This window comes from Cavia porcellus, unplaced genomic scaffold (assembly GCF_034190915.1).
Source record: "Cavia porcellus strain 051 isolate PalLab524CR breed Dunkin Hartley unplaced genomic scaffold, mCavPor4.1 scaffold_40, whole genome shotgun sequence".
Classification (NCBI taxonomy): domain Eukaryota; kingdom Metazoa; phylum Chordata; class Mammalia; order Rodentia; family Caviidae; genus Cavia; species Cavia porcellus.
Window position 1 is genome coordinate 343233 of NW_026947523.1, and position 25094 is coordinate 368326.

Here is a 25094-nt window from a genome sequence, read left to right on the forward strand (position 1 = left end):
CACCTGTAGGGATTGCATTGGGCTGGAAATAAATGTGGCTGCCATCTGGCTGCTGACGACGTTTTACCACATATTGCCAGTTCCTCAGTTCCTTCCAGTTTTTAAGAAGACAGAAATTTAGATTTTATGTAATGATGGATGAAAATTTTAGAGAGAATTTTATGAGCTAGCAAAAACATTTGTATCGTCAGATTTTGACTGAGCGGACTGTTTGCAATCTTGGACATTGTGTTGTTAAACAATGACAATAAATGCAAATAAAATTTAAAGTGTTACTTATTCTAGAGTAGAAGGCATGAGAGAATGGCAGTGTGTACGACTGCAGTAAATTACAATAGTGAACCCTTATGTAAATATTTTAAAATTTAAATATTCCAAAAAGATGTCATCAGTCTTGGACACCATGATGGTATGAAGTCACATTTGAGGCATGTTGTTTTCTTTTACTTTTTAAACAATAGGGCATAAATTAAAACCAAAAATCAGCAATCAGCACAACAGTGAGTACATTTAGAGAGATCTGCCTTATGAGAGATTTTCCATCTGCTCATCTGAATTAGTACTGTCAGCAGCCTGGATATAAGTTTGCTGGCACAACTGTTTGGGGCTCTTACTTTGAAAATCCTGGTTAGTAAGTCATCAATGTAGCTGGGCTTGCTGGCACATGCTGGTAACCCCAGCAGGAGACCGAGGCAGGAAGATCACCATAAATTGAAGCCCAATCTGAACTACAGTACATAGTGACACCGTGTTTCCAAAACAAAAAATTTAAATTTAAAAATGAAGTATTGGAGCCAGAGACTTAGCTCAGCAGCATAGGCACTTGCCTGGCAAGTGTGAGGTCATGAGTTCAATCCCTGGTAGCAAAACATAAAATAAAATAAAAATGAAGTATTAATTCAAATTTCATATATTTGAAATAATCAATTGAATTTATAATTACAGGTGTGTATCACTTGTAATGCCCATCTTGAGTTCTTTTTCATCCAGAAGTTTTTAAAAAGACAATTTTTCATCCTTTTCTATTTTATAGCTCGGTTACAATTGTATTGTAGTATGATTAAGTCCTGTGTCCTACCAAATCCCTTTATTCAATTTGCATGATTATTTCTTGGTCTGATTTCTTTTTACAAATATTCCCCGAGCTTAAATATATAAAGTTATCTCCACATATAAACTGAGCTTGCTGTGTGAATCATTTCTTTATGCTTTCTTCGTCTGCAGACCGCCTAACTCTGGAATGGGTGCACTAAACAGGTGGAAGGGTACAGCCCCTTCTGGTTTGTGGTGGAGCCTGGGCCCCTCCCCAGCAGCCAGACCCAGCAGAGGCGGGGTGAACGCTGTGTGTGACAGTCCGGTTGCCTGGAAGCAGCTGGGGACACAATGGGGCTTGGGAGTTGGGCCGGGGTAGGGTGAGGTGTCCAGCTACCCTGCTTTGTCCTTCAAGCCAGCAGGTCAGTGTTCCCCGGCTGCCTCATTAGGCCATGCCCCATATCCTTCCCCAGGGCCCCCAAACCTCCTGCCCGCACCCTGAATCCGCAGAATTCCCTTCCCACGTCTGGGTCTACACACGGTGCCATTTGGGGCAGAGATGGGAGGGCTGCGGAGCTCGGCTCCTGGCCCCGTCCTGCTGCGCCAGGAGCCCTTTTGTCCCCGGTTTGTTTCCTGAGTGCCCAGGCTACGCGCCCTCCACCGGCGAGCGGAGCCAGAGCCGGGGCCTCCGGAGCCGCTGCCTCCCGCCCACAGGTGCAGCCACCACACTATGGGCTCCGACGTCTGGGTCGGGCCGTGGCGGCCTCACCGACCCCGCGGCCCCATCGCCGCGCTGTACCGCGGTCCCGGGCCCAAGTACAAGCTGCCGCCCAACACCGGTAGGGGCGGCGGGGACGTGGGGGCGGCCGGGGAGCAGGAGGTGGGCGGGCAGGGTTAGGCGGGAGCTCGGCCCGGGAGACCGCAAGGGTGGGGACAGCGGTGGGCGGGAGCGCCCGGAGTGGGGCGGCAGAGCCCGCTCACGCTGCCCCCACCCCGCAGGCTACCTTCTGCACGACCCTTCGCGGCCGCGCGCTCCCGCCTTCACTTTTGGTCTGCGCCTCCCGGCGCAGCAGACGACGTGCGGCCCGGGGCCGGGCCACCTGGTGCCGCCTCGAATGACCGCGCGCGGCGCTGGCGGCGGCCCAGCTTACTCCATCCAGGGCCGCCTGCGACACTCGACACCCTTCCGCACTCCCGGACCGGGTCAGGACCCCTGGGGCCTTGGCCTCCTCAGGGAGGGCACCTGAAGACCCCCCTGGATCCCAGGGCCCCTTGGCATCCAAGCACCCCACATCCACACCTCAGTCCAAGAATTCCCCAGCTCATGGCAAAAAAAAAAAAAAAAAAAAGAAGTTTAAAAGCTGGGGATTTAGCTCAGGGGCATAAGTGCCTGCCTGGCAAGCGCGAGGTCGTGAGTTCAATCCCCAGTACCGCCAAAAAAAGAAAAAAGTTTAAAAAAAAAGAATCCCCCAGGCCCCACAGGGTTTGCCAGGATTGGCCAGACCCCCGTCCCAGTCCCCAAATCCGCGCCCGATCCACACCCATGTGTCCCGCAGGCAGGTACTTCACAGAATGCGCGGGGAACGCCACGTACCCCAGCGCACCTCGCTACACCATCGCCCCCCGCAACTGGGGTGTTCAAGCCTGGCAGCAGACCCCAGGTGAGAATGGAAAGCCCCATTTCTGCATCTCGACTCCCAGCCACCCCTGGGCAGACCGAGCAGACCCTCACACTCCTCCCAGGCCCAGCGACCTACACGGTGCCCTCCCTCCTGGGCCCGCGTGTCGTCAGCAAGGTCTCGGCGCCCACCTACTCCATCTACGGCCGCAGCGCGGTGGGCAGCTGCTTCGAGGACCTCAGCAAGGTTCGGGGCAGCGCGCACGGGATGGGCCTGGGGCCAGGGCCAGGCCCGGGAGACGCAGTAGAAGCCACGACTTCTGCCCTCCCGCAGAGCCCGGGACCCTGCGCCTACCACGTGGTAAACCCCGGGATCTACAAGACTCGCGCACCCCAGTACACGATGCTGGCGCGGACTTCGCCCCCGCGGGACAACACGCTCAAGCCAGGGCCTGCGGATTACAACGTGAACCAGGTGGTCTGGAGCTCAAGGACGAGGGTCCTGGGCGGGGTGCGAGACCTAGGGCCCGCGAGGATCGGGGCCTCGGGAACCGCGGGCCCCGGGAGGTCAGCGGAGTCTCCTGGGTCCGCAGCACCGGAAGCCCAGCGGCTGGAGCTTCGGAATCCGCCACTCGGACTACGTAGCCCGGATGGTGACCGACGCAGACAAGTGACTCGGCAGGCGGGCAGCCCTTTGCTTAAAGTTTCTGAGCCAGCAGCGACTCTGCCTCTCTCTCTGCGCCGTACGCAAGGGCAGGCCTTGTAGAAGTGGTGGAGGGGGGACGAGGACGCGCGCCGCTGGGTGGGGAACGGACGCCGAGCGCGCGGACGGTGGAGAGCCGCAAGCCCTGCGCCACAGACCGGAAGTCCTGCGCTCGCCGGGTAGCTCGAGATTGGCAGCAGCCCGGGAAGCCCCGCCCCCAGCCGCCACTATTTCAGATCTCGCGCCCGGGGGCCAGTGACCGGGTGTGCGCAGCCTCAGCGTCTCGGCACCTGGTGGCTGGCGACGCGCGGCGAACTGTAAAGGAATCGGAGCCATACGGGCGAGGGCTGCCATAATAAATAGGTACGGGCGGAATCGAGCAGACACGGGACCTAAGGGTGGACGTCATACAGCAGAGCAGGGTCGGGACAAGTGTGTGTAACCGCAGAGACACGGGATAAGGTTCCAAGGTGTCTCCTTCACCGCAGGCCCGGAGCAATGGCAGCCCCGGGAACCCGGGTCCCACCTTCCCATGTACCAGGTGGCTTTTCAGGGGAAGGGGGACGGGGACCTCCCGACGGCGCTGCTCGGCCCAAGCAGCTCCCTGAGCTGATTCGCAAGAAGCGAGACGGAGAGCGCCTGAGTGAGGAGGATATCAGGGCCTTCGTGCGTGCGGTGGTGGACGGCAGTGCACAAGACACGCAGATCGGTGTGTGGGGAGGGCTGGGCACCCTGAACCTGACCTGGACCCCCTTGCCCACTGCCGCACAGAATGCCTAGCCCCAGCCTGGGACGCCACTGTGCCCACCCGCCGCCCCGCCCCGCCCCGCCCCCCTCCGCCCCCCTCCAGGATATTCTTACTATGGGAACGCCTCTCCCCCCACACCGTGTCCGTGTCTAGGGGCTATGCTGATGGCCATCCGGCTGCGGGGCATGGATCTGGAAGAGACTGCTACATTGACTCAGGCCCTGGCCAACTCTGGGCAGCAGCTGGAGTGGCCAGAAGGCTGGCACCAGCAGCTGGTGGACAAACATTCCACAGGGGGCGTGGGTGACAAGGTCAGCCTGGTCCTGGCACCTGCCCTGGCTGCATGTGGCTGCAAGGTTAGAGACTAGTTCTTTTCCAGAACCTCTGACCCCAAAAGCAAGCAACCGGGCCAGCCACAGGCAGCTCCCAACCTCAAGTCTGACTCAGACAGAGCCCCCAAATAAAGAATCCCTCTTGTTCCACCCAACCCCAAAACAAAACTAAGACCAAGGTACAAATTCCTTCACTCTCCCTCTGTACCCAGCAGAGGAAAAGTTGGATATTCCTGTGTCCCTCAGGTGTCTGCCCCCAGGAATGAGTCCAGGTATTTTTGTTTTTGTTTTTTTGGACTAAGGATTGAACTCATGACCTCACGCTTGCCAGGAAGGCGCTTAAGCTATTGAGCTAAATCCCCAGCCCAAGTCCAGCTCTTATACACATACACACACACAGAGCCAAGACAATTTATTGCCCATTCTCTCTTCACTAGCTGGAAACCCACTTGGTATTCCTTCCTACCAGGTGCCAATGATCAGTGGAAGAGGTCTGGGGCACACAGGTGGCACCCTGGATAAGCTAGAGTCCATTCCTGGATTCAATGTCATCCAGAGCCCTGAACAGGTATGGGTAGGGGCATGGACTGGTCCTTGATGTGGGCTGCCAGGAGACATGGGCCATTATAACTGATAAACAGTTTACAAGAACTGAAAGGGTGATAGTCACTGAACTTGAGTCAGAGTCATCAGCAGAACTTTGACCAAGATCATTCCTGGGGACTTGGGTTGCTAATCATTAAACAGCCACTGATCTTTAATGCCAAGCCAAAAGTCAGTCATTGCTGAGAACTTAACAAATCACCTTAGGTCAGTGACAGTCATTGGTCAGAGTTCTGGGCCTTTTCTGAGTCACTGATGAGGATCAGTGATGGGACCCTTCCTCAGCGCTCATCTGCGGGTGGGTTCTGACCAGATGCAAAGGCTGCTGGAGGAAGTGGGCTGCTGTATTGTGGGTCAGAGTGAGGAGCTGGTTCCTGCAGATGGACTCCTGTATGCAGCACGAGATGTGACCGCCACCGTGGACAGCCTGCCACTCATCACAGGTGACCTGACCAGACTCTCAGGACTTCTGCGTATTAGACTCCTGACCTCCAACCTCATTGCCAAGGCCCGCCTATTATGGGTGACTAGACTGTGGGACACTCCCCCATCATAGGTCTCCTTATCACAAGATGCCTGACCACCAACTTCTGGAAATGGCTTTCCCAGCACACAACCCATAAGACACAGCCACCCCCATCGAGGAGGCCAGCCCCCAACTCCTGGAAATGGCTTGCCCAGCACACAACCCATAAGGCACAGCCACCCCCATCGAGGAGGCCAGCCCCTTCTGACCTCTCTGCCTCCCCTGCAGCCTCTATCCTCAGTAAGAAAGCCGTAGAGGGACTTTCTGCTCTGGTGGTGGACGTTAAATATGGAGGGGCCGCAGTGTTCCCTGACCAGGAGCATGCCCGGGAGCTGGCAAGGACACTGGTGAGCCTGTCCCTCCTTGCTGAACGTGACCGCCCACTGAGCAGTCCCTCCACAGCTCACTGCCCAGCACTCTTTCCTAGTCAAGGCTTCCTGGCTTGTGCCTTGAGAAACTCTCCAAGGGCTATCCACGGCCCCAAGCCAGGGAAAAGGTCCTCCTGATCGTCCCCGTCCCCGTCCCACCTGGCACAATGCTGTGCTCTGGTCCCCAGCCAAGCCTTCCCTGACCTCATTAAGGGAGGGTTGGCACCCGGGGTGCGACAGGACGGGAGTAAGGTGATAGTGGGCTACAGGAGACCCACGAGACGTCCACACGGGCCACCCTCCACAGGTAGGCGTGGGGGCGGGCCTGGGGATGAGGGTGGCAGCTGCACTGACTAGCATGGACAATCCCCTGGGCCGCAGCGTGGGCCACGCCCTGGAGGTGGAGGAAGCGCTGCTCTGCCTGGATGGCGCGGGGCCGCGGGACCTGCAGGACCTGGTCATTCGGCTCGGTGAGGCGGGCGGAGAGGGAGGGGCCCTGGCTACTGGGCGGCTCGCCGCATACCGTAGCTAAATCCGCGGCGCCCGCCGGTAGGTGGCGCCCTGCTCTGGCTCAGCGGACAGGCGGAGGCGCAGGCGCAGGGCGCTGAGCGAGTGGCCGCGGCACTGAACAACGGCTCGGCAAGGGGCCGCTTCGAGCGAATGCTCCAGGGGCAGGGCGTGGAGCCGGGGCTGGCTCGAGCGCTGTGCTCCGGGACGCCGACGCAGCGTCGTCAGCTGCTGCCCCGCGCACCTGAACAGGAGGAGCTGCGCGCGCCGGCGGACGGTGAGCTCAGCTCCGCAGCCCCGCCCCTCCCCGGCCGGCGCGCCTTTTCAGGGCCCGCCTCACTTCCTGTGGGTCCCCGCAGGCACCGTGGAGCGCATCCAGGCGCTGCCGCTCGCTCTAGTGCTGCACGAGCTTGGGGCTGGACGCAGCCGCTCGGGGCAGACGATCCGGCCGGGGGTAGGCGCCGAGCTGCTGGTCGACGTGGGCCAGAAGCTGCGCCGCGGTAAGCCTTGCCTGGGACCTCGCGCCGTTCCGACGCCCCCGCCGGGCGCGGCGCCGTGACCGCGCGTCCTGACGTCCCCGCAGGAACGCCCTGGCTCCGCGTACACCTGGACGGCCTACCGCTCAGCACCCAGCAGCGCAGCGCCCTGCAGGGGGCCCTCCTGCTGTCTGACCGCGCGCCCTTCGCAGCCCCCTCGCCCTTCACTGAGCTGGTCCTGCCGCGGTCCTTCACTCAGCCCTAAAGCGGAGCAGCCCGGTAGTCCGGTGCGTTTGAAAACGGGCTGAGCACGTAATTTCCGCGGCGGCCGTTGCGCAAGCGCAGCGCCGTCGGTGCATGCGCTGTGGTGGTAAAATCCGGAGGACGGCGTCTGGACCGGGGCTGGAGCCCGGTGGAAGGGCAGGGAGGGATTCTGGCCTCAGGCTAGATTTGTAGCGCGGCTTCCAGGCCCTCGTTCCAGCTGGGGCCCCGCTTGGGAACACTGGGCATTGGCCCGGACTTAGCGCCCCGTGCTTCTAAAAAGGAAGCGCCAAGGGGGAAGGGAGGACCGGAAAACGTTGGAGAGAGTATTACTCTGGTGGCTGCAAACCAGCCATCCACACCCGCTTCAGAAAATAAGTTTATCGTAAATATATACTTGTGTTCAGAATTCTGGCAAGCTATCTACTGCTTTCCATTGAGATAAACGTCTCGCAGTACTACGCACACAAAGGACAGGGTGAAGTGAGACAGCCTAGGGATCCCATGTTAAAAGGACAGGAGTGACAAGTGTAGCACTGGATGTGCAAACATTTGGTGCCACCTAAGCTTGCGCTTACAGCCTCAGAGGTACAGCTCTGGCTTAGGGGAGCTGGCAGACAGCTGGGGGCCTGATGTGGAGCAGGAGGTCTCTCCAGGTTAGGGGGATGAAAGGTATTCTTGTCTTTCCTCCTGGCTCTTAATACGTTTGTTCTCTTCCAGGAGCATCAGGTCCATGTTGCTGTTGGCTCAAGGGTCCAAGGCTTGGCTCAGGCTCTCTCTGCTCAAGACCCCGATCTTCCCTAGGACTCTGGGAAGTAAAACCCTGAGTAAGAGGGCACAGCATTCGTCAGGACAGGGCTCTGAAGAGACTGGCCTGCCTCAGGGCCCTAAACTACGAACCAGGCTCCTGATCACTGCTCTGTTTGGGGCAGGGCTGGGTGGGGCCTGGCTGGTCGTCAGGGCTGAGAAGGAGCAGCGACGGCAGCAATGTCGCACAGAGGCTTTGCGACAGGCCGCTGTGGGTCAGGGTGACTTTAGCTTGCTGGATCACCATGGCCATACCCGCTGCAAGGCTGACTTCCGGGGTCAGTGGGTGCTAATGTACTTTGGCTTCACACACTGCCCTGATATCTGCCCTGATGAGCTGGAGAAGCTGGTTCAGGTGGTACAGCATTTAGAAGCTCAGCCTGGCTTGCACCCTGTGCAGCCCATCTTTGTCACTGTGGATCCTGCACGGGATAACGTTGCAGCCATGGCCCGATATGTGCAGGACTTCCACCCGAGGCTGCTGGGCCTGACGGGTTCTGCTGAACAGGTGGCCCAGGCCAGCCGTAGCTACCGTGTGTACTACAGTGCTGGCCCCAAGGATGAGGACCAGGACTACATTGTGGACCACTCCATTGCCATCTACTTGCTCAATCCTGATGGCCTCTTCACTGACTACTATGGTCGGGGAAGGTCAGCAGAGCAGATTGCAGACAGCGTGCGGCAGCACATGGCTGCCTTCCAGAGTGTCCTGTCTTGAAACCACTGCAGCCTGCGCTGTCATTAAACAAGGAGCATTTGTACTGAATCTGTACTCGGGCACCTCTGTGTGTGTGCGTGCGTGTGTGCATGAGTATGAGATCTGTGCCAGCAAGCATTTTTCAAGGTTTTTCTTAAGGGGTAAGTGGGATGACGACACTTTATTTTGCCCGGCCAGCCAGGAATCAATGGAGGAGCGAGCAGCCCCTTGGCACACAAGCTTCTGGGACAGGCTCCTTTCCCACACACTACCCCCAGCTTCTCACTCAGGGCTGGGCCATCGATGGGGCTGCATAGGTCTGGAAGCGCTTGTGGGCTCGCTGGTGTGTGAGCAGTCTCAGGGACATGGTATCCACAGCTGTCTCCAGCCCCGGCTGCTGACGGATCTCCACTGTGTAGTCATTGGCCTGCAGGGGCAAGGCATCAGCAGGGTCCAATGATCGTTTCCCCCGCCTGGATGTCCTAGGCCACTCACCAGCTGTAGAGAGGCCAGCATGGAGCGACACACCTCAAAGGCAGACTGGCCAGCTACAAGTTCCGCAAAGGGACACCACTCGTTGAGCTGGGTGAACCGTGACACCACCTGGTCCCCATAGGTGTGGATGTCAAAGGGCTCATGCTGCTCCTGAACAAAGGAGGGATGCATTGGCAATGGGTAGGGGTGAGGCCCTGGATAGACCCTAGGTAGGCAGTTCTGGCCTCCAGGTTACACCCATTCCTCACTTGCTCCTGCAACAGAGGCTGGATGGTGTCCTCCCAGTCCCTGATGCGCTGGCTGAGCTCTGTCTCCTGGACAAACTTCTGGGAGGTGGCAATGAAGAGCTCCTAGGGCAAAACCAAACCAGCTCAGGCTTAATAACTCAAAGACCTGGGGGGCCTTCAGCCAGCTCCCCCCACTCTGCCCAAACTTACCACATTCCTTCGAACCAGTTCCTCATACCTCAGGGACTCTGGCATGGCCTCTGCATCTGGGAAGGGCCAACCAAGATCTCTGTAGCTGTGGACTCCATCCTACCCTCCCTTCCCACAGCTCCTGCCCCTCAGCATACCCTGGCCAGCTGCTAGCTGGACCTACCCATGTCAGCAGCTTCCCCTGGTTTTGCTCCCTCAATTTCTACATCCTCTTCAGGCTCTAAAAAGTCATCTGTTAGAACACAGGAGGTGGCCTATGAGCTTGCAGAAGGTACTAAGCCTCACCCTACCCCAGCAGGCACCTACCAGCTGCCCCCAGGCCCTCCAAGGAATCCCCCAGGTGGTCATCTTCTGCAGGCCACATCTCTTCTTCAGTCCTGGGCAGCCACTGCTCAGCAGTCTGTCCAAAGAGGTATGTGAGGACACCATCACCTACTATCATTGACCTACAGAGTCCCAGACCCTGGTGCAGGGGTACTTGCCTCCCGCCTCTGCAGCTTCCGGAGGGTCTCCAGCTGCTCGCTAACGTGCTTCCAGTACAGTACCTCCATGTCTGCCAAAGAAACCTTGTGAGGGGCTCCTGCCTAGCTCAGGCTCTCACCAGTCTAGCCAAGGCCTTGGGTAACCCCACAGCAGAGGGTGTGGGGTGAAGAGAGCAAAGTAAGACACCTCCTGTGCACATCCTCAACATCCTAGGCCTCACCTGCAAAGGTAGGGCCCTTTCGCCGGGTCCTCCTGCTGTCGGCATGGTCAGCATCTGAGAACCCAGTCAGCAGGAGTCAAGCAAGGCCCTTTTCCTCACGATTCCCCACTCCCTGCTCCCAGGCAGATGAGGTGCACCCCACTCACAAGCAGCCAGGTACCACTGGTGGAAGTCCTGTAACTTGGTGGAGCCCTTCCTCTTGCGCTTCTGTCCTGGAGTCTCCTCCACACAGGTGGGCACAGAGTAGGGCTTACCTGGGCAGATAGGCTGTCTCAAGAGCAACCATGGATTAGGGTGCAGGGCTCACCCCTATCCCACTACCTTGCGCCCCAGCAAACTGGCTAAGGGACTTAAGTGGAGGTAGCCATACCCAGTTACCTTTCTTGAAGGGCTTGGAGTCCAAGGAGTCAAAGGGGTCCAGGCTCTGCCAGGGGTCTGAGGCCTCCTGAGCACAGTACAAGCAGACACTAAGGGGGAGTAGGGGGCTGCACATCTTCCCTCCCAAAGCCCAGGCACCAGGTTCAATCACATCTCCTGAAGAGACCAACCACACTCAACCCAGGACAACAAACATGATGCTCAAGGGAGGGAGATAGCCTAGAAATACAGAAGGGACTATAATTTCTGGGAGAAGGAAGATCTCCTTGAAAAAGTGCAAAGGGCCACAGAGGCTCTAAGCTGAGGTGGTACCCAAAGAGCAGCAGGTGGTACCCTTATGAACACACCCCTACCGGACATTGGATCCTGATACCCCTTACCTTCAGCCAGGACACAGTCTCTGGGGCCTCCTCTTGCTCCCACAGCATGTAACTCCTGGGCGGGGTGACACTCTGCAAACAGACCACAAGGGTCCCCTTTCCTGACCCTGGCACTGGGTTAGCCCTAGGGTTCATGTCAAGAACATTGTGGGAGGGGCCAGGGATACGGCTTAGTGGCGCAGCACTGGCAAGCACGAGGTCCAGAGTTTGATTCCAGGTCCCCAGAAAACAAGAACAGATAACACCATGGGGACCCCTCTTTAGGGCAAGAAATTTAAATAGTCAAGACTAAAAATTCCTGAGAAAAACTTTTGAACATACAAATACCTGCTGCAAAACTTTTTCTTCTTTAAAAAAATTGTATAATAACTAAGAAGTTGGACACAGTGGCACATACCCATAATTCCAGGATTTAGAGAGGCTGAGGCAAGATCGCAAATTTGAGTCCAGCCTGGGCAATTTAGCGACAACCTGTCTCAAAATAAGGGGCTGGAAATGTAGTTCAGTGGGGAGCACTCTTAATTACTTTGTGTGCTAGGAATTGACCCTGGGCCTCTCACATGCTAAGCAAGAGCTCTGCCATGGAGCTACATCCACGGCCCAGATAATGGATTGATTCAGACTGGTTTGGTTCTGTTTTACTAAGCAAGATTTTCTTAGCTGTGTGGGAAGTTGGACCCCTATTGATTCAGGGAGGACCAGAGGGCCCTCCAGATCCATCCTATCAGCCTGACCACAAGGGGCTGGCCTTGGAGAATAACTAGCAGCCCAGGTATCTTCAGTCCCATAGGGCTCACACCTTAAACACCAGCCTACCCTTCGGAACATGGGAGCTACTTTTAAAAGTTTGGCTGAAGACACCCGGGCTGGGGACAGGGTTGCATGAGCCTCATGTACAAAGACCAGAGAGGAGGGACAGAAACCAACAAGCCTAGAGCCAGTGCCACTGCCCTGTCCTCCCCATGTAAGCCATAGAGCAGGGCAGCCCTGTGGGGTCCCACCTGCTGGGGGCTCCCAGGCTCCCTGGGCTCCTGAGCAGCCTTGGGGGATGCAGCCTCTGGAAGCTCTGCTGCCTCCTGTGCATCCCCATCATCCTCATCCCCACTGCTGAGCACTGGCCCTTCTGGAGCAATGCCTAGAAAGGGAACAGGAAACCAGTAAGCTCTGGGAGCCAAAGTGCAGACACCAAGGTGGCTGCCCTGGCTGATGCCAGGGGAGCCCAAAAGGCCCCTCCCTCTTCTTGCAGAGACCCCAGCAGCACCTGACACTCTGTCATACTAGTATGCCTTGGTTCATCTTACTTCTTAGCAAACATTCCTCTTTCCATGCTGCCATCTATGTCTGCCTGGAGAAGGCCCAGGAGGGCAGTCACAGGGTGGTAACTGAGGCCCAGTAGCCGCCAGCCCTAAACCTGTCTGCTCCCACTACATGCTGCAGATCAGGGAGCAGGCTATGTGGGTAGGGAAGATGAGCACAGCCCCACCCCAGCCTGCCCACCCAGCCCTTCCTCCCTGGCCCCTGCTCAGTGCTGTCTCACCTGGCTCATCCTGGCAGGAGCCAAGCATAGGAACAGGACTGCTGCACCCAGAGACTTCCATTGGCTGCCCCTCAGCCCTCCTGGCATCTAAGAGAGATGGGGAGTAGGCAAGGTCCCTAACTAGTACCCAGTGAACCCCTCTAGAGGGCTAGCAGAAGGCAGAGACCCACAGGCCCCATACCCCAAATGAGACCAGCTGTGATCTCCAATCAAGGCGTAGAAAAAAATGGGAGAGAGGGACAAGCTCCAGCCAGCACATCCACTGTGAAGCAGGCACCTGAGGAGGGGCAGCTCCTGAGATCAAAGCTGGCAAGCATGGGATATTTGAAAGGAGCCCCCTCAAAAGATCTTTGACACAGTCCTTCCCACCAAGCCATGCATACCCAAGACCTCACCCTTTTGACTCCCTGGCATGGGACACAGGCCAACTGGCTCCAACATGAAGGCCCCTCTTGGATGGGGGGTGCAGGTATTCATCCTGAAGTCTTTCCGGCTGGCCAGGACCTCACCCTGGCGGCTATACTGGCAAAACACACCTACTGGAGAGACCCTTCCCAGGCAGGCCACCTCCTCCATATGGCTGGGCTTAGCACATACCTGTACAGGGGCCAGTTGTTCTTCTCCAGTTCATCAGGGGCCACCAGGGCCATGGGCAAGAGAGGGATGATGTGCAGCTCCTGCGGGCCAGCCAGGCATTGGGGCACAAGCTGTCTAACACAACCCTCCACACTCGACTAGATTAACACCTGACCCTACCCCAACCAACAGGGCAAACACTCACGCTGGGTGCCTGGTCACTCTTCAGAGTCAGATTGGCCCGCGACACAGGGAAGTCATCCAGTGACAGAAACTGTGGGAGACAAGAGCTCACAGCAAACGCTCAGGCAGGCACCTGGGGCAGGGGCCATGGGTCCACTCACCTCATCCTCTGCCTCATGTGGTACCCCAGAGTTGGAGGCCTCACCAGTCCCATCTTCCTGCACTGAGGAGAGCTGCTTGGCCCGCCTGAGAGAGAGCATCCATGGGCATCCAGGAGACTGCATGGTAAAGGCTTCTCCTTCCCACTCTGGCTCCAGTACTCACCTCTTGCCTGAGATGAAGTCAAGAGCTTGGTAGACCAGCGAGTAGAGGTACTCCACCTGGTGATGCAGGAGGCAGTGCGGACACATGAAAGGAGGGCCGCTTGCAGTCCCCCCCCCAGAAGCCCTGCCCATCTTGCCACTCAAGTAATTCTCTGGTCAAACCAGCATCAAATCAGAATTACTTCATCAGCTGAGGATTCCTACTCCTCTCCTGTGCCCCAGAACTCCCATGCAGCAAGCACAGCCTCAGTGAGCAGCACAATCATGTCACCACACCGTGCCACATGGACCCTCACACTGACACCCACTGCCCTTCTGCCCACAGGCTCCCACCAAGGACACCCATGCCAGCATCTCCTCCTTGGGTCCGAGGCCGGGCCACCCGATCCCCAGGGTCACTGCTAACACCCTTCACCTCCCAGGAGGTCCCAGCCACAGGCTGAGAGTTACAGGGTTTGGTTTTTTTATTCTTTTTTTTTTTTTTTTTTTAAACAAGATTATCACTACATAGTCTAGGCTACCCTCAAACGTGTGATCTTCCTGTTCATCCTTCCAAGTGCTGAGGGTTAGAGTTCTGAAGCATTCACAGGTAAGACTTAAGGAAGGCAGAGCGTGTGCACAGCCATGATAACATGGCCCCTTCTTCCTGGCAGTACTGTTTTTATTACTTTCTTATTTGTATTTTCTCCAGTACCAGGGATGGAACCCAGGACTTCTTGCACAGTAAATGAGTACTGTACCACTGAGTTATACCCAAACCCAGACATGCCATTTTAAACCCAAGTTTAATAAGAAGTGAAAAGGAATAAGGGTGGAGTCTGCAATGCTAGCAAGATAGATCACAGACAGGATAAGCACTGCCACCTGCCTCAGTAAGAAAGCTGTCGCACTGTCATCAAGTGCCAAGGCTGCTACCCAGACAGGGCCCACCTTCTTACTGTAGACACAGGCCGAGCCCTGGATCAGCAGCGCTGCTTCAATGAAGTTCATTGTGGTTTTGCCTTCATCAAAAGAAATGCAGATCTGGTCCAGCTGCAAGAAATGACACAAGTACAGGGGAAGTCAAGGCCTAGGCTGTGCTCCTATCCTCCCAGGGAAGTCCCCCCAGCCCACCACTTTACCCACAGCCCTCTCTTGAGGCACATCTTCCACCTGCACATTTATACACCCCGCCTGCCCAAGCTACCAACACATGCCAAAAACTCCCAAATCCCCCTCTAAACCATCTTTTCCTCAAAGCTCTGGGACTGCATTTATAGCTGCTCACTAAGGGTCGCCACAGAGATCAAAACTCTTGCACAATCTTTTTGGTAGGTACTAGAGTTTAACAACCCAGGGCCTTGCACATACGAGGCCCTATTACTGAGCTGCACCCCAAGCCCCACAAGCATCTCCATACTTAATTCAGGATTTTCCCCATGAAGCTGGTCCCTCTCAGACAGCAACACTTTGAAGCCCCGACATGTATTTCTGAGCTCCTTGGTTCTGTTCTTTGATCTGTCTGCCTGGTAATCTGCCCCTAACTATCCCTGGTAAAACTCTTATAGGGTTTCCCTTACTGCCTGGAGCCTCCTTGTAACCCCGTCCGTGTGTCTTGTTGGGCTATTTTTTCTTTCTTTCTTTCTTTCTTTCTTTCTTTCTTTTCTTTCTTTCTTTCTCTCTCTCTCTCTCTCTCTCTCTCTCTCTCTCTCTCTCTCTCTCTCTTTTTTTACATTTGAGACAAGGTCTCAATATGAAGGTCAGACCAATCTTGAACTCACTATGTAAAATTCACGGCAGTCCTCTTGGCTCAGCTTCCCAAATTCTGGGATTACAGGGGTGAGGAACCATATGCGGCTTGTCGCACTATTTTTCAGTATTAATGGATTGTGAGCAGTTATGAGGATACTTCCAACCTCTAGTTCAGTGCCTGATGCTACTGTCCAGTAAAAATTGATGAACTAATGGGATGATAACATCAAAGTTAAATCTGAGAAATGGATAAAGCTCACCAGGCAGGTGAAAGGAGTGGTATTTTAGGAAAAGCAATAGCCCATGCCAAGAGAATTAGCAGTGTCAGGACACAACTACACACTTAGGAAAACAAGCATTGTACAAACATAGCAAATATGAGTGTGCGGAAAGGCAAGATATTGCAGTGTTAGATGAGAAAATCTCCAAAGAGGTCACCAAGAGTGGAAGCTATTTCCACTAATTCAGGAGCTCTACAGTCTACAGAAGTATAAGGCTACAACGTGGCCAGAACCTGAGACCCTGGCCTGAAAGAAGAGAAGGTGCATGAAGCCCTGCAAGCCACGCTGAAGGGGGCCCTTCCCTCTGACAAGTCTCAGTCCTGCCCACCCATCTGCTCCAGGACATCACATTTGTAGGTTAGGTCTTTATCTAAACCAAATCCACATATCCAACCATCTTCTTCAGTCATAAGCAGGATTCACAGTAAGTCAGTCAGGGCTGGGGATATAGCAAAGCAGCAGAGCACCTGCCTGGCAAGAGCAAAGTGCTTAGTTCAATTCCCAGTACCTCCCCAAAAATGTAAAGCACAGTGAACAAGTCCACACTTAACTCTAGACAGCCACCAACCCACTGACCAGAAACCCAGCACCTCCCTCACCTGCCTATTCAATACAGGCTCATCCTCTGCCAAGGCCACGTTTCCCTCCAGTGACCCACCTGGCCCAGCCAAGTCTTCTGCACCAGTAAGGTTCTCCCTGGCTCTTTCTGCCTCCCCAGCTTCTCTTCACTGCCCACTGCCTCACACAGAAGCCTAAAGGCACCAGGCTTAAGCAGCCCCTCTGGGAGCCCTTCATGCTCACCAGTCTCCCTCTGGAGCCACCAGCCTTCCTCTGTGCCACCCCTAACAGCCACATGGGTCCACTTTCAGGCCAGCCACTGAACCCAGTACCTTTCCCCTCAGCACCTCTTTGCACAGAACTTTCTTCAGATCAAGTATGAGGCAACTCTTTTTTACCCCAAATAAGTTAAGTCCCCAATCAAACTCTTCAGACAATGCTAAACTTTTCTGTCGTACATGTCATAAGCTTATGACAGCACAACATATGGTGTTGAAAAGTGGACCTGTTGTGCCTACCATCAGCTGTGGCTCTGGGCACATCCTTAATCCTGCTAGTGCTCTTCAAATAGTTCTAAGGATTACAGGTACTCAAGTGCTTGGCCAAGTAAGCATCAGATGCATGAAATCTACAACTTTATTTGGCTGCTGCATTAGAACTCATGTTCCCGTAAGACTATAGTCCCACTAAAGCAGACTATTGTTTGCTTTGCTTTTTTGTTTTTGATTTTGTTTTGGGGATAAGGTCTCTATACTTGAACTAGTGGTGATTCTCCTATCTCAGCCTCCTGAGTACTGGGCTTATAGCTGTATACCACAACATCCAGTGCTTTCTCAAGAATTTTATATGGTTCTTGGTACAAAAGAGATACTCAGCAACAGAAAATAAACAGATAAAAAAAAGGAAAAGATTCTAAGACATATTAGAAATAAAGAATATTCTGGGCCACTATTCTCTTTTTCACGCAGTGTACTTCTTTTCCTACTTTTAATTGGCCCATGCTCACTCTGTGGAGCATGTTTCTGTTCCTACTTTTGATAAATGTATCTTGTTTTGAAGCCCTGTATCACTTTCACTATTTTGTTTTGACTGGTTTTATTCTGTTTTGTTCTGATTTTATTATGTCTGATGGTATGAGCAGTTATTGTGAAGATAATAAGAGGCATTATGGTAGTCATTTTTTATTTCCTACTATCTTGTTTATTGCTTTCATCATTTTGTTTTGATCTATTCTGTTGTACTTCGGTTTTATTTGCTTTAAAATTTTTTTTAAAAGTTTTAAAAAATGTAAAACATTGCTATCTTTCAAAGAAAAAGGAAAATTTTCTGGTTAAAAAATAAAAAAGGAGTGTAAAGGCAAAAGTAGCAGCCAGAACTCAGGACCTTAAGGGCAGGGAGGGTTTAGAAGAACAGTCACAGGAAGCAGGTGGAGAACTGACCAAGCCAGGAAGTGGACTTCCCAGGTACCCCAAGGACACTACTCCACCAAGCAACCTGAATCTACAGTAGCTCTGTCGGGCACAGTTCTCTCCATTTTCTCAGCAGATTGTGCATCAAAGCAGAAATGATCAGTCATCAGATCATCTGTCCACTTAACATTTATTCCACATCTATTAAGGCACTCTTGTAAGCCGAAGCAAGAGAGCATACATATGAATGCTGCCCTTGCAGAATTTACTTTCCAAGTTGAAGACAGGCCTCAGATAAGTAAATAAGTGGAAGAAAGGCTGTGATAAGATTCTAATGTGTCTAAATGCCATGGCAGAGCTCAGGACTCTTTCAGATAAGGCTGTCATTTAAGTTAAGACCTAAGGATGGAAAGGATCTGGCCATAGAATATTTCCCAGTGAGAGCAAAGTGTGAAGTATGGGGCCAACAATATTGTGTTGCTGTAAGTTGACTGGTTCAAAAGAATAAGGTAGACAACAGCCCAAAATTAGTCCAAAAACAGACTCAGAAGAGAAGACTTGGGAATTTTAGTCTAGATTCATTGAAGCCAGGGAAGGGTTTTAGAATGGGCAGAGCTTTGCCCTGACTTCAGCTGTTAAAAGAGGGTCACATTTGAACCAGGTGTGGTGGCTCACGCCTGTAATCCCAGCACTCGGGAGGCTGAGGCAGGAGGATTGTTGCAAGTTCGAGACCAGCCTAGGCTACAAAGTGAGCTCAAGGCCAGCCTGAACTGCATAGAGACCCTGTCTCAAAAAGACAAAAAAAAAAAAAAAAAAAAAAAGAGGGTTACATTTGCTGAGTGAAAGACAGATTGGATTGGAACACAAAAGGGGATAGGGACCACAGATGGGAAGGTTTTAAACAAATCTAGGGCTGGGCCAAATAAAATCGAGAGCAGATGAATTCTGCTGATACTCTGGAGACGTAACTTACAGAATTCATATATGAACCTTGTGTGGAGTTTTCAGCTCCATTACCAAAGTCCCTTGACTTTCACTTTCATTTGAACAATGGTGCCATTTACTGAGATGGAGAAGATGGGATCAAGCAGAAAGATGAAGAGCTTCTCTCTAAATAAGTCAAATCTGAGATGCTCACATGTCAATGGGTGTCAAAAGAGCACCTGGATAACAAAAGGACAGGTTTGGAAGACAGGTCTGGCTGGAACAGAGGCACAAATCTGGCAATTCACACACGGGTGGTTTTTAATTTTTTTTTTTTTTTTTTTTTTTTTTTGGCACTGTGTAGCCCAAGCTGGCCACAAACTCCCAGCGATCCTCCTGCCTTAGCCTATCAAGTGTTGGGATTACAGTTGTGCCCCACTATGTCCCACAGGCATTTAAAATCATGGAAATAAGTGTGATTGTTTAAGGGAGAGAGGGCTCCACCCTGAGAAGTTCAATACTTAGAACGAAAAAACATGCAGTGAAATACAAGAAAGATCACTGTTTCAAAAAAGGAGTCGTCAACCCCATAAATGCTACAAATCTTAATATTTCTAGCACACCTTGGATTTGCTAAGATAGATGTCACTACTGATTTCAGCAAAAAATATTTAAGTATTCACTAGTGAAAGCCAGATTGTACGGGGTTGAGGAGTGGAAATTAAGTGCAGAAACAGAGCAGACAGCTTCTTCACATATCTAGATAGGTGTCAGATGTGTAAGAATTAAACGCTGACAGGATCTAATATGACCCTAGCTTGAAACCAACCTAAAAATCCAAAATAATCCTCTTTACATTGCAATCCAGATGTTTCAAACACCTAAACATGCACACAACAGCTAACTGCCAACAGTGTGTCTTCTAGTACACCCTGCGAGAGACCTGGGCCAACTCCACCATGGCTCGATAACAGGCAGGCTGCCATGACAGCTCCGGATGCATCTAGCAAGGGAGGACTTCAAGAGGCAGGACCGGAGTCAGGGAAAGGAGCGAGCCAGTGGACAAGCATGTCCAAATGTTGCAGGCAGCTGAGCTACTTACAAATATTATAGGTAGTGAGACAGGGCTAAGTCCTCCATGGAGCCAATGCACACACCTGGCAGCTGCCTGAGAAGCTGATGCCTCCTGCTGTGGGCCAGGCCTCAAGACAAAAGACCACATACATAGTCAACAATATCCTGGATTGATACCCTAAAGAGGTCTCATCCCCCTAGGAAAGAGTCACCACTCTGTAAGAATGCCTGCTTTCTGTGACTCCTTCCCCATTTGTTCCAAATGTAATCAATTTTACCTGAACTACTGACCTTATGGCTAACTATAGTTATGTCCCACCTTATGCCCATCTGCCTTGGGAGTTCCCAGTCTTCCCCCACGTTGAATCCATGGTTTCACTCTATAAAAGTCCCTGGAAAAGACAGAGTCCTTGGCAACCCACTCGGGACCCCTTCTCTCTCTCTCAGACAGAAGCTTTCTTTCTCTCAGTAAATATACTCTACCCTTACCTCCGTTGTTCCTAAAATTCATTCTTCGATTTTAGAGAACACGAACTTGCGGACATAGTAGGTTGGGCATTTCATTCCCCTATATCATTTGGAGGTCTTCCACCGAGATCACTGGACGGCGGTGAGTTTGCTTTTGCTTCATAGACTCTAGACTGGGACCCATTTAGACATGAGCAACACAATGTCAAAGCCCCTTTCTCCTCTGGACTGCATTCTTAAGCACTGGAAGATGGTCAACCCTTCCATGTTGAGAAAGAGACAATTGGTATTTCTCTGCAGGAGTGCGTGGCCTACCTATCCCCTAGAGCCAAAATGGAATACAGGGGGAAGTATTAATTATGATGTTCTTTTACAACTAAAATCATATTGTAAGAAAGAGGAAAAATGGTTAGAACTGCAGTATGTTAAAATTTTCTTTGCATTAAAAGATAATTCTTATCTATGCTCCAGGTATAATTATAATCCTTATGAGACCACTCCCATTCATAGGTCTCTCTCTCAGTGACTTAAAGCAAATTAAGCTAGAAGTGAATTAAAGCAAATTAAGGAAAATTTTCAGATGATCCTGATAAGTACATTGATGTCTTTAGAGGATTTACTCAGACCTACAAGCTAGGCTGGAAAGATGTAATGTTACTCTTAAATCAAACATTGACTTCTAGTGAGAGAGAGGCAGCATTGCAAGCTGCTATTGCCTTTGGATATGATTATCATATTGTTACTTTTAGAAGGCCAGAAGACAGACAGCCAGGACAACCAACTGTTCCCACTGAGGCACAAGCAGTTCCTACCAAGACCCCAAGTGGCCTGCCAATAATACAGGAAACTGGAACAGGGGACATTTTCAAGTGTATATATATATATATATATTTTTTTTGTCTTTTTCCTTTTTATTGGTACCAGGGATCAACTCACGACTGCCTGCTTGCAAGGCAGGCACTTATGCCGCTGAGCTAAACCTCCAGCCCCTCAAGTGTATATTCTTGAGGGTCTAAAAAGGACAAAAACCAAGCCTTCTAGTTATTTTAAATTGTCAGCTATTTCTCAAGAAAAAGGTGAAAACCCCTCTGACTTAGATTGTTTATCAGAGGCAATAATAAAATGTATGTCTATAGATCCTGATTCGATAGAGGGGCAGATTTTGCTTAAAGACATATTTATTTGGGGCTGGGGATTTAGCTCAACAGCAAAGCACCTGGCTTGCAAGCAGGCAGTCATAAGTTCGATCCCCGGTACTGATAAAAAGGAAAAAAGACCAAAAAAAACCCCACATATTTATTACTCAGTTAAATCCAGACATCAGAAAAAAGCTACAAAAGATAGCCTTTGCTCCAGATAGTTCACTTGATACTTTAATGAAAGTTACTCCTTAGTATCTTATAACTGTAATGAGAAAGCCAAAGAAAAAAAAACAAAGAGACCAAGAACAAGAAGCTGCCTTAGTTGAAGCTTTAAGAAAAACATACCCAAAGTCTGATTCTTGGGGGCTCCAAGAATTCAAAGACAATGCAGACCTGCTACCCCTGCCACAAGCCAGGTCACCTTAAGAGGGACTGGGCCATGCCCCAACTACAAAGGTGACCACTGGAGGTCAGAGTGCCCTCTGAGGCCAAGGCCCCAAGGTTCAGACCCATCCTATCAGTTGGTCCAGCAGGACTAAAGGGCCCCAGGACACTCGCTGCCTTCTCCCTCTGGGCAGACTGTTACCTCCACAGAGGAGCCCAGGTAATCATGACTATAGAGGAAAAAAGAAAACCAGCCTATTGCTGGATACTGGCGCAAGCCTCTCGGTCCCTCTTTTCAATCCTGGTCTTTCTTCTAGTCGTCACACCTCAGTGAAAGAAGTCACTGGTGAGGAGGTAATTTGTTATTTTTTACAAGGCTTAGGCTGTAACTGGAATGTTTTTCTTTTTACACATTCATTTATGATTATGCCTAAAAGTCCAGTTCCTCTCTTAGGAAGATATATTTTATCATGTTTAAATACTGTGATATATATGCACCTAGGTCAGGTATGCTGCCTCCCCCTATGGAGACAAAAATCCTAAACTATGAGCAACTAAAAGTAAAATAGGACAATAAATCCACAGGATCAAGCATCTCAATTAACATGGACTGTGCTCCCCCTAGGGTTCAGAGATAGTCTACATCTTTTTTTAGACAAGTGCTTTCCCATGACTTGGCATGTTGAGTTTTCCCAGGTCACAGGCTTGCAATATGTAGATGACATACTGTTATGTGCCCCCTTGGAAGAGCTCTATAGCCAAGGCACTTGTGATCTGCTAAATATTCTAGCAGACAAAGGTTATAAGGTCTCTAAATCTAAGGTACAACTTTGCTGTCTTAAGGTAAAATATTTAGGTCTCATTATATCCAAAGGGACCTGAAGGCTAGGGAAAAAAAACAAGCTTAAACCCATTCTCTCCTTCCCATAGCCCAAACCTCTAAAACAGCTAAGGGGATACCTAGGAGTTACAGGCTTTTGCAGCCTTTAGATACCCAGATATGGAGAGATTATCCAACCCCTCTATCAACTTTTTTATAAGAGACCCAAAAGACAGATACTCATATTTTATGCTGGGAACCTAATTTGCAAGCGGCATTGCAAAAGCTTAAGCAAACATTTCTAAATGCACTGACCATGAGCCTATCCAGAGGATACCATTTCAATTTATACGTAGATGAGAGGCGAGGCATGGCTTGGAGAGTGCTATACAAAATCTAGGATCTGCTAACAACCTACAGGGTATCTAAAATGACTTTAGGCAAAGAGCAAAGGGATGGCCTGTTGGCCTTAGAGCTGTAGATCTCTTATTGCCAGAGGCAATCAAGGCAATCAAGGTGACTTTAGGCAAAGATCTCATTGTATTGTATCTCACCATGTGGCAAGACTTCTTTCTTCTAAGATAAGTCTATGGCTGCCTGACAACTGATTTCTTAAATACCAGACTCTACTTCTACAAGGACCAGTCATTCAAATAAAGACATGTTCTTCCTTAAATCCCGCCACCTTCTTGCCAGAACAGGAGGAAAAAACTGAGATTGATAAACGTGACTGTGAACAGGTAATCTTCACACATACGCAGTCAAAAAACTTATCAGACACCCGGCTTACTGACCCAAATTTAACCCTCTTCTGTGATTGCAACTCCTTCATGGAAAATAAAAAAGAAAGGCAGGATATGCAATAACTTTACACCACACTGTTAAAAGCGCCTCCCTTACACCTAGAACTGGTGCTCAGCCAGCAGAGCCAGAGCCTTACAACTTAGCAAGGGACAAAAGGTCAATATTTATACTGATTCTAAGTATGCTTTGCTAGCATTACATGCTCATACAGCCATACAGAGAAAAACTTAACCTAACAGCCAATAGATCTCCTGATTAAAATATAATCAGATAGATGATCTTTTATTACAGGCTGTCTTTCAAAATCAGATGGCATTAGATGTTCTAACAGCAGCACAGGGGGTCACTTGTGCAATTGTAAAAACTAAATGTTGTATATATATATTCCTGATTGTTCTGTTAATGTCTCTGTGGCTATTCAAGATATTAGATAACAAATCAATGACGTGTCAGAGTCTAAGCTTCCCTGGACTTTATTCTTATAAGAATTAATTCTAGTGCTTCTTGGTGGAAATTTGTTAACTATACTCATAACTGACTTAATGATTTTGCTCCTTGGCCCATACATGCTTAACTGTTTCTTTGGCTTTGTCTCCTCCAGACTTAAAGCTGTGTGCACACCCAAGATGAAAACGCCTGGTATCCATCGAGGGCCTCTAGACAGGATCTCTGCAGAAGTACCTCTGACTGCCATTCAATAACTGCGACCCTATTCAGCTCGAAAAAGTTAGCGACTGGTCATCGCCCTTTATCCCCTCACGGCAGTTCGGGTTACTTCTTCAGAGGGGGGATTGTTGCAGGCAGCTGAGCTAGTTACGAATATTATAGGTAAGAAGACAGGGCTAGGTCCTCCATGGAGCCAATGCACACACCTGGCAGCTGCCTGAGAAGCTGATGCCTCCTGCTGTGGGCCAGGCCTCAAGACAAAAGACCACATACATAGTCAACAATATCCTGGATTGATACCCTAAAGAGGTCTCATCCCCCTAGGAAAGAGTCACCACTCTGTAAGAATGCCTGCTTTCTGTGACTCCTTCCCCATTTGTTCCAAATGTAATCAATTTTACCTGAACTACTGACCTTATGGCTAACTATAGTTATGTCCCACCTTATGCCCATCTGCCTTGGGAGTTCCCAGTCTTCCCCCACGTTGAATCCATGGTTTCACTCTATAAAAGTCCCTGGAAAAGACAGAGTCCTTGGCAACCCACTCGGGACCCCTTCTCTCTCTCTCAGACAGAAGCTTTCTTTCTCTCAATAAATATACTCTACTCTTACCTCCGTTGTTCCTAAAATTCATTCTTCGATTTTAGAGAACACGAACTCGCGGACATAGTAGGTTGGGCGTTTCATTCCCTTATATCACAAAGAGCCAGAGGCTACGACCCGCCGCGCGCCTTCTGTCACCTCACCTCCTCCAAGTACTCGCCCAGCTGCGCCGCCACGTCCACCTCCCAGTTCTTGGTGAGATCGCGGATGGGCTGCAGGAGGTGAGCGAAGCGCACCTCCACGTCCTCCATGTCAGGGAGGTGCTGCGCCGCCCCGGGCCTGCAGCGCCGGTTCTCACCGCGCCCGCCGCGGCTTCAGCCCGCCACCGGTTCTGGAGCTGTTTTGCTGTTCCCGCCCAGGAAGTGCGAAAGCTGAGCGCCGCCTGCGCTTCCGTGACTAGCGAGCGCTGGCCTGAGCCGCCTGAGGTTTGGGCCATCCGGGGCAGGGCCCGCGGCTGTGGCGGAGGGGCGGGGTCAGGAGAGTGGGGCGGGGCAGAGGGCAGGAGGTGGGTGGGGCCAGGGCGTGAAGGCGGGGCCGCTG

At 51.6% G+C, this 25094-nt stretch overlaps 4 protein-coding genes across 9 annotated transcripts; 3 read left to right on the forward strand and 1 right to left on the reverse strand.

Moving 5' to 3' along the window:
- The first annotated feature begins 1622 nt into the window (after positions 1 to 1622).
- On the forward strand, positions 1623 to 5194 carry Cimap1b (ciliary microtubule associated protein 1B). 4 transcript variants are annotated; one of them, XM_063243793.1, is made up of 6 exons: positions 1623 to 1871; positions 2032 to 2235; positions 2589 to 2693; positions 2776 to 2897; positions 2985 to 3149; positions 3244 to 3368. In XM_063243793.1, the coding sequence occupies exons 1-6, from the start codon at positions 1763 to 1765 to the stop codon at positions 3322 to 3324; spliced, it is 786 nt and encodes a 261-aa protein (XP_063099863.1). In that variant the 5' UTR covers positions 1623 to 1762; the 3' UTR covers positions 3325 to 3368. The 4 variants fall into 4 exon arrangements, 3 of the variants coding, with proteins under 3 accessions (XP_063099863.1, XP_063099862.1, XP_023421284.1); XR_010045757.1 differs by adding an exon at positions 4903 to 5194 and having other exon boundaries at positions 1624 to 1871; positions 2985 to 3716; XM_023565516.2 differs by having other exon boundaries at positions 1624 to 1871; positions 2985 to 3125.
- Positions 3551 to 8073, forward strand: Tymp (thymidine phosphorylase). The gene is made up of 11 exons (XM_013153638.3): positions 3551 to 3716; positions 3842 to 4062; positions 4255 to 4457; positions 4903 to 5001; positions 5350 to 5479; positions 5791 to 5909; positions 6238 to 6400; positions 6484 to 6714; positions 6797 to 6937; positions 7021 to 7200; positions 7895 to 8073. Exons 2-10 carry the CDS (start codon positions 3852 to 3854, stop codon positions 7176 to 7178), a joined length of 1455 nt encoding a protein of 484 aa, XP_013009092.1. The 5' UTR covers positions 3551 to 3716; positions 3842 to 3851; the 3' UTR covers positions 7179 to 7200; positions 7895 to 8073.
- On the forward strand, positions 7908 to 8747 carry LOC106024971 (protein SCO2 homolog, mitochondrial). Its single transcript, XM_013153651.2, has one exon. It carries the CDS (start codon positions 7908 to 7910, stop codon positions 8697 to 8699), a length of 792 nt encoding a protein of 263 aa, XP_013009105.1. The 3' UTR covers positions 8700 to 8747.
- Positions 8748 to 8826: 79 nt separating this feature from the next.
- Ncaph2 (non-SMC condensin II complex subunit H2) lies at positions 8827 to 25072 on the reverse strand. 3 transcript variants are annotated; one of them, XM_013153629.3, is made up of 21 exons: positions 19987 to 20012; positions 19696 to 19795; positions 14621 to 14722; positions 13692 to 13747; positions 13529 to 13613; positions 13390 to 13458; positions 13206 to 13285; positions 13004 to 13125; positions 12609 to 12695; positions 12073 to 12206; positions 11072 to 11143; positions 10692 to 10758; positions 10460 to 10567; positions 10314 to 10367; positions 10093 to 10163; positions 9917 to 10010; positions 9774 to 9842; positions 9611 to 9666; positions 9422 to 9523; positions 9174 to 9323; positions 8827 to 9105 (listed from the first exon to the last, which is right to left on the reverse strand). In XM_013153629.3, the coding sequence occupies exons 1-21, from the start codon at positions 19995 to 19997 to the stop codon at positions 8965 to 8967; spliced, it is 1830 nt and encodes a 609-aa protein (XP_013009083.2). In that variant the 5' UTR covers positions 19998 to 20012; the 3' UTR covers positions 8827 to 8964. The 3 variants fall into 3 exon arrangements, with proteins under 3 accessions (XP_013009083.2, XP_003461611.2, XP_013009088.1); XM_003461563.5 differs by lacking the exons at positions 19696 to 19795; positions 19987 to 20012 and adding an exon at positions 24698 to 25072; XM_013153634.3 differs by lacking the exon at positions 19987 to 20012 and having other exon boundaries at positions 9774 to 9830; positions 19696 to 19793.
- Between the last annotated feature and the right edge of the window lie 22 nt (positions 25073 to 25094).